Source organism: Morone saxatilis, unplaced genomic scaffold (assembly GCF_004916995.1).
Source record: "Morone saxatilis isolate NCDOM2014 unplaced genomic scaffold, NCSU_SB_2.0 Contig16, whole genome shotgun sequence".
Classification (NCBI taxonomy): Eukaryota; Metazoa; Chordata; class Actinopteri; family Moronidae; genus Morone; species Morone saxatilis.
Window position 1 is genome coordinate 16,151,147 of NW_023339718.1, and position 10,602 is coordinate 16,161,748.

Below are 10,602 nucleotides of genomic sequence, written 5' to 3' on the forward strand. Positions count from 1 at the left end.
GAGAGAGAGGGAGAGAGAGTGTGTTGCTTGTGCATTGCCTGTGTGAGTGTGTCTATGAGTGTGAGAGAGACAGGAACAGAGAGTGAGAATGACAGAGCATTGTGTCTCTGTGTGTGTCTAAAGCTCTGCTGTGTTTTAGATTTCTCCCTGGAAAATATGAAATAGGGCTACAGCTACTGTGTCCTTCGAGGTTAAACAAAAAGTTGTATTGATGGATACACACACATAGGGCACAGTGGGCCTCACCAAAATGCTCCAAAATTGAAAAAAATTTGGTTTATTTATTCTTTTTCTCTCTTTGCTACTCTGTAATATTGCATATAAAGTAGTGACTCTCCTTCAGCAAGCCACTTGCCACAGACTATGAGAGGACTGTCATGACACAAGCCAGCTCACAGGTCTGAATGCATGTTACAAAACAAGTGTTACCATCTTCCAAGAACATTACATAGAACAAAGAGAAATAATGGTCATTTTTTACAGTCATATCCTCTAAATGTAGCTTACAGTACTTACCATACTGAGCACCTGGTATGATGAAAACCTGAAACTTTGTTGGATCTGTCGGGCTTGGATCAAGTTTGAGCCATTTTGTTGTGCATACCTTCAGGCTTTGGTTGAGATCAGGTTGGGTTGTTTCAAATGTTTTTAATTAGGGAGTCTGTTTCTCCCTCTGTGGATCTCCCTCTCTTTCACTCTGACTGCGCCAATAGAAAAGAGAAGCTTCCAACTGCTTTTACAGCCAGTAGTGGATGAAATAAATGAAAAGAATGGATAAAGAGGAGCCAAAAGTAGGTCTGTGCACTTTAGGAGTAGTTGTCTTTTAGTTGTAATTCTGCTGTATTATGTTATATTCCTTGTTAGAGGGATGTCTTGTTAAGTAATTTGTTACTAAGCTAATGGTGGGCTGAGAGTTTAATAACATTTTGTTGTTCCTAGATTAGTTAACTAACGTTTTAATCGTAAAATAGCCTTCCATGGGACCAAATATAATATGATGTCAGGTTAGGCTTGATAAGAGACAGAGCGAGCGACACAGATGGGTAGAGACAGATGAAAGAAAAGCAAGCATGATGGAGGGATCTGTAAGAGGTCAAGGGGAGCTGACACCCATCAGTTTTCTCTCCTTAATCTATCTGTGTATAACATTGCTCACCCCATCTCCCTACACACACACACACACACACACACACACACAGACACACCAGATATCACAAACCCCCAGCAATTGGCTTTGTCATGACCTTTAACCCCTATATATCTCTGTGTGTGTGAACATGTCTGTAACACTTTGCTATGAAATGAGGACTCAAAAATCAATTTACAGCTGCTTACCCTTTTTCTAAATCATGTTTTACTAGCTGCTGAACGTGTGTGTGGCCGTTAGAGAGAGTGTGTCAGTGACAAGAAAATACTGTATCTAAATTATTTTCAGATCGCCTTTCTTGTCGCTGTGAAACAGTCAAACTCTGTGTTTGTTGAATGCTTATCTGCAAAATTCCACCCAGGAGACCTTTTGTGTATCACTTAGTCAGAATATTTCACTGCTATCTTGACCATGGGAAATGTACTGTCACATTCCAGATAGTGGTTTTATTTATGAACCGCTGTGGGTATTTTGCTGTATGCAACAGCCTAAAGCACCACAAACACAGCATTTTACTGCAGTGCCTAAACATTTCATTTTATTTCTACTCTTTAATCATTCATTCATTCTGAATCTGACCACAATCCTCATTACGACCTTAAGTGTGACACAGCTGGCTTGGGTGTAAAAGAAGGAGATGGATCTGATTCACAGTAGCAGCAGATCAAATCAGGATGTCTGACAGGCAGAGAGGTAAAGCAGGTATGACAGTCTACAAAGTTGTGAGGGCATGATGTGCAGCTGAAATCCAAGTTGTCAAAGTGACAGACAAATTTCTGTATGTAAGAATCAGAATAGGGGGGTATTAAAATTCTAATTTAAAAGTCTTTTTTTATAAAGTTGCAGTAGTTTCCCAAGTAGAAAATGTTAACTGAATCTGAAAGTGCTTATCTCGAAACAGATTCTTGTGATTGTGACTGATAGACCTTTATAATGATTTTAAGATTGACACACAGAGGCTTTAGAAGTGCTGATAGACATATTTCTTACCTTTGGACAAAGCACAGTTAACTTCCCCCCAGGTTTGTTTTCAGTCTTTATGCTAAGCTAACCTAAGCTAACCATCTCCTTTTATTACTGAAAAATAGATATGAGCCTGCATCCAAAACATCTTGAGCAATGCTATTGGTCTGTACTGATGCCTAAACATAACATTATTTAAACACACTGACCAACAGAGAAAGGCAGAGGCACATAAACACACTTCCACAGGCTTTTTGGAGAGAGCATAAAATAGACTGGCTTCTATCCATTAAGCTGTAAAATGTGCCATTATTTTTGGATGGGATGATTTGACTCCCTGTTTCTCTCTCACAACCACTTACACAAACACAAACACACACACATATGCACACATATATAGTGTGATTTCAGCTTTTGCACCTTCTTAACAGTCCTGAAGGCACTCATCATTATTACTTCCATCACCAACATCCTCACTATCATCTTCTTCATCCTCCTGGTCATTATTATCATCATAATCACATTTTTAGAAGTAGAAGTAGATGCTTTGTATGAATGTAATATATTTTTATAGCTCCAGGGATTGTGACAAAGGCACAAAGACACTCAGAGTCTGTTACAGAAGGTTTTAAAAGTGGTTTACACTAAAGTTACAGGCCATCATTTAAAAAATGGTGAGAACAAACCTTTATCTCTCTTTCTATCACCTTTATCTTCCTCTTCTTTTATTAAATTACCATGTAGAAAGAAAGAAACCCTGACCTTGCCATTGGCTCTCTTTCTCTTGTATCAAAGGTAATCTACCATTATCTGTGACAGAGCATTTTTCTCTCATGAGTAAGTGGCCATAAAAGTTTTGTTGATCCAAATGAGATCTGAAAGTGGTATTTTTTGGTCATCATGGTCATTGCTGGTGAGTTTTTGCACAGCACTTCCCAAGCATCATTTGTCAGTCTTAAAATGGGCCCAGTACTCTGCCACTGACTTCCTCAGATTTTCTGGTGAGGTTTGATTTTTGATGTTGGAAACTCATCACATTGTCTGGCCAGTTAAGGTAGATATCAGTGCTCTTAACTACAAATTTCTACCATGTATTTTTGCTGCCACACATGACTTCCTATGTGTCAAAGAATGTTTTTGCAGGAAAGATCTAAAAATCTATGGGTGTAAAATATTTTGATACTCTAAAAAATATATATTTTTCCATCCCCCTCTCTGTCTCTGTAGATTGGAAAGTCCATCATATGAGGTGATGCAGCTGGACTTTGAGGTGGATAATGTCATCAACCTGGTGCCGACCCAGACTCTGCACTGGAACGTCGAGTACCCAGCTGGAATGCAGACAACTTCCAGGCAAACAGAGAAAGTCTCACACCTCTACATCAGCAACGCCGACATACAGGGAATCGTACCGCTGGCTGAGGTAACGGATGACTCAATAAATGGGGACAGATACAGATATCTGTGAGCATACATATTGACATACCCAGCAGCATTTCTTATGCTGGAATAGACTCCCATGTTTCCCTCCATTTCCCTCCTCCTCCTAACCTTCTTGCTGACACCCCCTGCCCATCCCTTTCCTTCAGGTTGATCAAAGCTTTAAAGGTCAGCTTGTTTACCCCCTCCTGTTGCTACAAGCCTCCTGGTCACACACACACAGCAGGTTTCAATCTCACAGTTTTCAAAATGACAAGCAGCCTCACAAATATGCACCCACACATGTACATTTGCCTCTTTAGGACTCAAATGGCTGCTTTCCATAGAGACCCCAAACCTTCATTGTATCAGTATCTAGACTTCAGTGTAACTTTGAGAAGCACTGACACATAACCAAAAATAGTTTAGTGCACAACAAAAGGAATACAAATTGAAATGTATAGTATTTGCATACTTATTCTTGGCAGGTGGGATGGAATAATGATGTGATGTATACCAGTAACAACTCAATAATGCAGCTTATCTGAGACAGTAGCTAGCACTTGCTTTGCAAGGCATACACTTATTATTATTAATACTAATAATATACCCATATCATTACTTATATAAGGCCAACAAACAATGGCAAAACATCTAATGCTGTAAAGATAATGTAAAGCATGTTTTGATTATTACTCTTACCCTTTCTTTCATATAATTTTCTTTCCTTTTCTCTTTTGCTATATAAAGACTTTATGATCAGTTTCAATTGGATTTGAAACTGAAAAAATCTTGAAAGGTTGAAAGGTTGGTGAAAATGGCTGCAGCACATAAAAATAACAACTCAGTAAAATAAAATAAAACTTACATTTTCCAAAATGTAAACATCTATGCAGTTTATGTTGTATATTTTGCTGCATGCTGAATACAGGGTTAGCAGAAAAAAGTATTTTAGCCACATACAAACAACATACAACTCCCACCTTAAAAAAATAAATATCAGTTTAAGTGTGCAACATATTAGAGGTTTCCTCAGCCATTCCATATTCATCTGCAAAAGTCCTTTGTATAGGCTTTATGAAGGTATTGTCTATCCTTTGTCCATGGTGAAAGGCATTTCGTCTTCGCTGTCATAATGATTTATTTTAATTTTCTGGTATTTGTTTTTTCTTCCATAAACCGCTGTAACTTTGATCCTAACAGCTGACTTGCAGTGCAACATGTCATGCACGGCAGAGTTGGGCTTAGGCACAGGAATACAGCAATTGTAGGTTGAGACAGTGTAGTGCCAAAGGACAGGACTGTCTGAGGGCAAGGTAAAGCTGTGAAAATATCCTCAATAAAGAGTACACTTAAACTGATGTTAATTTTTTAGGTTGACTAAAATGTGTTTTCCTGCCGACTCTGTATTCAGCAGTGCACTGCTAACACTCCCTGTTGGGTCTCCAGTCTGCTTCTCCGAACTGGGGGTGCACTGACCTCCGTCTACTGCAGGCAATACGCTGACTATGGATAAGTGTATCATATAAAGTTAAGAAAAACTATCCCTTTAAGGGAAAAAAATAAATGTGAAGCTTTCTGTCTGGAAAAGAGAGCAAACCTTTGCATAAGACTGATGACTTTGGACTTGTACTTACTTTTATTAGACAGGGTCAGGTGGAGAAAATCTCCTTAAAAGATTGTTTAAAAAGCCTGCTTAAGTCTGTGACATTTCTAATCAGATAAAATATCACCATTACTTCATACATTCACAGATCAAAACAGACGCATCTCAAAGCAGACGTCGCTAGTCTGGCTAAAGCAACCACGACCCTTAGGCTAAAAAGTGAGGAGAAGGATGCTTTTCAAAATACTCCCAGTTCCATTACCAGTGAGGTAAAGCTAATCTGGCCTCATAGCCCTCCTTCAAACAGCAAAGCCCTAGTGAGAAAACCCAATTTTGTTCAGGGCTTTTGCAAACCCTGTCTTTTTCACACACTGGAAAAAAGCAAGCTTGAAACCATCATCTCAGTGCTGTTCGGATTTTGCTAGCTTTTTTTTAAGGAGGCAGTGTGAATGGAGCTCAGAGATGAGTAATGCTACATCTCATCCCTCTGTATTTTAACTGTATTCTAGAAGTAATTAAATGTATTTTTCAGTATAAACGCTCACGGATATTAGTTGAACGTTTAGATATATGTATATGTGACCCTTGAGCTTTTGATGTATTAATTTAAAATCTTTCTGTTTGTGTCATAAATTATTACATTGACAGTATATGAGAATGTGTATTTAACGTTAGTTTGATCCACCCCTAACTTGACAGCTTCGAAACCCTTCAATTATTTTGTTTTTACACAATATAAAACTTTACACATTTCTTTGTTCCATCTCTTCTGTGGATTTGTTATACATGGCAAAAATAAAAACCAACATAAAGTGGCCTAGTGAGGTGTTGGGCCACCACAGGCCTCTATAACAGCTTCAGTGCACCTAAGCATGTAGATTGTACAAGTCTACTGTGGGAACAAACATTTCTCTGCCCAAAGATATTCCCTCATTTTCTGTTATGATGACATTGGTGGAGAATGCTGTGTGGCACATCTAAAATCTACCATAGGTGTTAAGTGGGGTAGAGATCTGGTGACTCAGAATGCCATAGTGTGAGTCACAATTTTTATCATCAAACAATTTAATGACTCCCACTGCCCTGCATGGAAACAACTGCATTTGTTTTTTCCACTTATTTGTTAAGGCTTTTTGTTTACTTTGTTTATTTAAATAATTGATTTGTATTTGTGCTTACATCAATTGATTTTTACCTAGATGTTTTGCCCCAAAATATATCTATTGACATTGCTAATATGGCAACCTCCTGTCTCGTGTTATCATTGACTTTTTCATAGTTTAAGCAAAACAAACACTTTCCCTCATCTTAATCAAGGGCTTGAAGTTGCCCAGACACAATGCACTGTATATGTTATATGTTATATCAGGCTTAAGTCCTGTGTTTGTTTGAGCCATTGATCCACCCAACCAACATCATATGTGGACTTTCTTGCTTTTTAAAGTACTTCACCTTACTTTGACAGCATGCACGTCCAGAAATAATGGGGCCACTGACCAAGCTGCAGTATATGTCAACTTGGCAGTGAGAACGGATTGCACAAAACACATATCTTTGTATGCACACACCTACACATCTAGTTTCACTTTCTCTCTCTCCATCTCTTTTTTGCCCCACTACTTTGGGTAAAAGCATCAAAATGGCTGCTATTACAAGTCATTTGGGCCTCCTGATTTGTTTACCGGAACTGCTGACCAGGTGTTGATTGTTGGTTGGTTGTTTAATGCGTCTGTCACTGAGAGGGGTCTCTGTGATATGTCACCGAGATGAAAGCTCCAACATTTTTCGGTCTTTTGGCGAAAGGAAGGAAGGAGAAATGAAATTATGAGCTGGGATCTTCAAAGGGAGCTGGATGTAAAAGCTTTCACAAAGTCTTGCATCCTCCTTCCTAAACACTCCACATCTGAGGATTGGAACAAATGTGCAGTAAATCATGTAACGAAATGTGGGATCTTTATAGTTGTTACATATTTAAACGGCCTAAAAACTAAGGCTCACATATAATTGCATCAGGAGCACTCAGCACTGGCTTTTAAACATTTTCTCTGTCTGATCTGTTTGGCTGATTCAACTCCACCTCAGCTATCCTCTACCATCTCCCAAATCAAAAGTCATCTTATCAACAGTACTGATGTGGTAATGCAGCGGGTTCTCTCTTCACAAAGCAACAATGAAAATCCGAACACTGCCTCTCATTACCAAACCCTCTCCGTCATTTTCCGTCTAATTCCGCATATCCATTAAGGTTCTGGTCTCTTGGCTGAGCGGGAAAGAAAGAGGCCCTCTTCAGGAAACGAGGGATTATTAGGAGTAATTTGTCTCCTGCGGGAGCTGAAAAATTGGTTTCATCTTTTAGAGAGGAGAGAAGAGGTGAGGAGAGAAGAGGAGAAAGAGTTAGGGAGAGAGGGAGGGGGAGACAAAAAGAGAGCCAGAAAGAGACTGACAGAAAGAGACAGGTAAGTGAGATTTTATTGTCTGCTGTATGTGCTTCGTCTTTGCTACCTCTCATTTTTAGGCAATATGAGGATTCAGCTGTTAGCATTAGTCCATACAGTAGCACCATGTCTGGCTCATGATGTCTGCAGATCAAACAAAAATCACAAAAAAGAAACGCAGAACAATATAAGCAATGTAATCTACTACAGTTTTGAACCCTCAACCAGCCAACAAAGGAAAAGGTTATTGCATTGTACCAGATTTCCTCTGCTATGTCATTCCTGCCACTTCCTACTCAAACAAACCATCTATTACCTAATTCACACAGCCTTAGCTGAATTGCAGCATTGGGAATACTGAATTTATTGCCTAGGAAGAACAGTAGGGTGGAGCAGGATAACTGCAAACTGATCAGAGTAGTGACAATGTGAATTTCCCACTCTGAAAACTTGAATTGCAGTCATCTTTTGAAAGGCAACCCACAGCGGCAGCCAGACACTGTACAGAACTGAGTCGGGACCTGCTATTCAAATGTGATGATTCAGTAAGAAACTTTCCTTTTATTTAACCCAGACAGTCCTCTCGAATTTGATTCTCAAAATGTTTTAGGAAGGAGACAGGCCATAAACTTGATGAAGCTCGATTCATTTTTAGACAGCAGTTTAAAACAGCTAAAGCATTCATATAGTTTCCAGTTAATCCACCACCATTTGCCTCACTCAATGAACAATTCCACTATTGGCTCTAAATACAATTTTTTTGTCCCGCCCTAACTATATTCCTATTGGACAGTCTGTGAATTTTAGTTAAAGATTATATTCCCATTGACTAGGGCTATCCCAGAGTCTGAAAAGGCCTCAGATTATGTCAGTATTTTACTAAATGGGATATAAAAAATTGTATTTGTGCTAGTTGGATAGTTTAATAGAGGCTTATAAAGTGGTAGAGACAGAATTGGACATTTTAGAAACAAATGGTCACTAGACAGCAGATGAATACCTGGCCACAACCCTGAAATAACTCTTTCACGGTACCACCACCTACAGCTACATCAAGTATATTTAGCCAGTGATCTTTATTTTAAATTGGGCAGGAAAAAGCAAAGATGTCCTTCTGTGGGATGCAGAGAATAAAACAAGCCTGTTATCTTATTATGTTTTAAGAAAGGCTAATATAGGCTAATTTCAGTTCCATTTATGTAAAGCGAGTCAAATAAAAAACTGCTACAATTACTTTGCTTCACCAGTTTTGAAAACATTTCTTATTCATTCCATTTATATTGTGCAAATTACTATAAAGCAATCTTCCCATGGTCAGTAGTTTGCCACTGAGTGTATAGAATTCGCCAGTCCTGAGTGAAGATATCGAATTGTATTATTATTTATTATTAGTTATTCATGTATTATATATAATCATTTATTATTAGTTATACTTATTTAATTATTTTATATATTAACATCTAACGTCGTTATGTATGTTGGTGGTGGTACTATTATCAAAGTATTACATTTGTATATTTCCAACATGACTGTTGGTCACAGAGGCATATACAGATAACTTATAGTCTTCTCTGAACACAAGTTATATGACCAAGCAAATATTAAAGCCAAATTAAATATAAAACGTGAACAGTGTGTACTGTATATAGAAGGCACAGGCAGTGCTCTCAATAAGTTGTCATGCTGAATCCTTGCATAAAGCAAAATGCATTGTGGAGACTGCTTAAGTTTCAGCACCAAGGACAGCGCCTCAGTGTACGCTAAGCGCTAGCATCAAAATCTTAATGGGACACTGTTTTGTTTTTATGTTAATGTGGTAATTACTTGTTAAAATGAAAAGACCTGCCCTTTGGATTGGTCCGTGTATAAATCTTTGATTTTACCTGATTTACAGGAGGCCCATATCTGTGATATAACTAATAAGAAAACATGAGAGAAAATAATGGACACAAATGGACAGAGAAAGAGGGAGCAAACAACCTGTTATTTGAGCCAGGGGAAAAACAAAATGAAAAGAGAGGTCAGGAAGGCCCCTGCTATACTTTCCTTGCTCTTAGAGATATTTTAGCGGCTGATAAATTGGATCAGTAATAATGTTGTTTTACGTTCCCTACAAGAGCCATTACACACCTCTGCCTGAAATTAGGCTGTTTCCCTCAGAGTGAGGGTGGAAGAGCGAGAGACAGTGACTAAAAAAATATTTTCTCTTCAGCATTATCTGAGTCTGAATATGTTAAATTAAAATGCATGTTTCACATGTTAGCCACAATGTTTCTGCTAGGCATTGTGGCGGTAACCTAGATAAATATAAGATAAACAAACATTTTTTTGTTTGGAGTTTTGATTGACAACGAAGGCAGGGTAAAGAAATAGAGAGAAAATTTCTTTACGACTTACATGTCCCTTTTTATGTTGACACACTACCTGTGACCTTTTGCAGTAATGCTTTTATGTCTGCTCATATCTGCATACATTTATCTATTTATTGTGTATATGAGACGGAAGGAGAGAGTGATAATAAGGTCCATGATTTCTTCTTATCTTCTTTTTTGTCCTGTCTTAGAATTTCAATGTTTTCATAATTATCCTCTGTTTCTCTTTCTGTTTCTTCCTTCTCTCTTTCCTTTCTGATGAGCTCTTTCCTTTCGTCATTGTTTCCCACCTCAAACCTATTCCCTTCGTTCTTTTTTCTTTCTTCCTCCACTGAGTTTCACCTCTCTCTGAGGTTTTGCTATGTAATTAATTATTAACAGTTATGCTAAGTGGTAATAAATTGCCTCAATTTGCCTCTTCTGATTGGTTCTCTCTAAAAGGAAGTCAGTAAGTAGGAAGAGGAAGCTGAATAGTCAATAATCTGTTGATGAAAGCACGCACACGCACACGCACACCGAGTTTTCAAACTCAATTATAGATTTACCATTTTCACGGTCTGTGTGTTTATTAGAAGCAGGCTTTGTTCCCTTTTTCCTTTTACAAGTTTTTTTTTTTTATCGTTATGTCTCGATCTGTTTTCTCAATTCTCCTATTTTTTT

The 10,602-nt window shown here is 38.1% G+C and overlaps 1 protein-coding gene across 1 annotated transcript in view; it reads left to right on the plus strand.

Moving 5' to 3' along the window:
- si:dkey-215k6.1 (transmembrane protein 132D) overlaps positions 1-10,602 on the plus strand; it is a 234,919-nt gene that overhangs the window by 157,624 nt on the left and 66,693 nt on the right. The window contains exon 5 of the mRNA XM_035657686.1: positions 3,338-3,533. Coding sequence (XP_035513579.1) covers positions 3,338-3,533 — 196 coding nt within the window. The remainder of the gene's footprint in view (positions 1-3,337; positions 3,534-10,602) is intronic.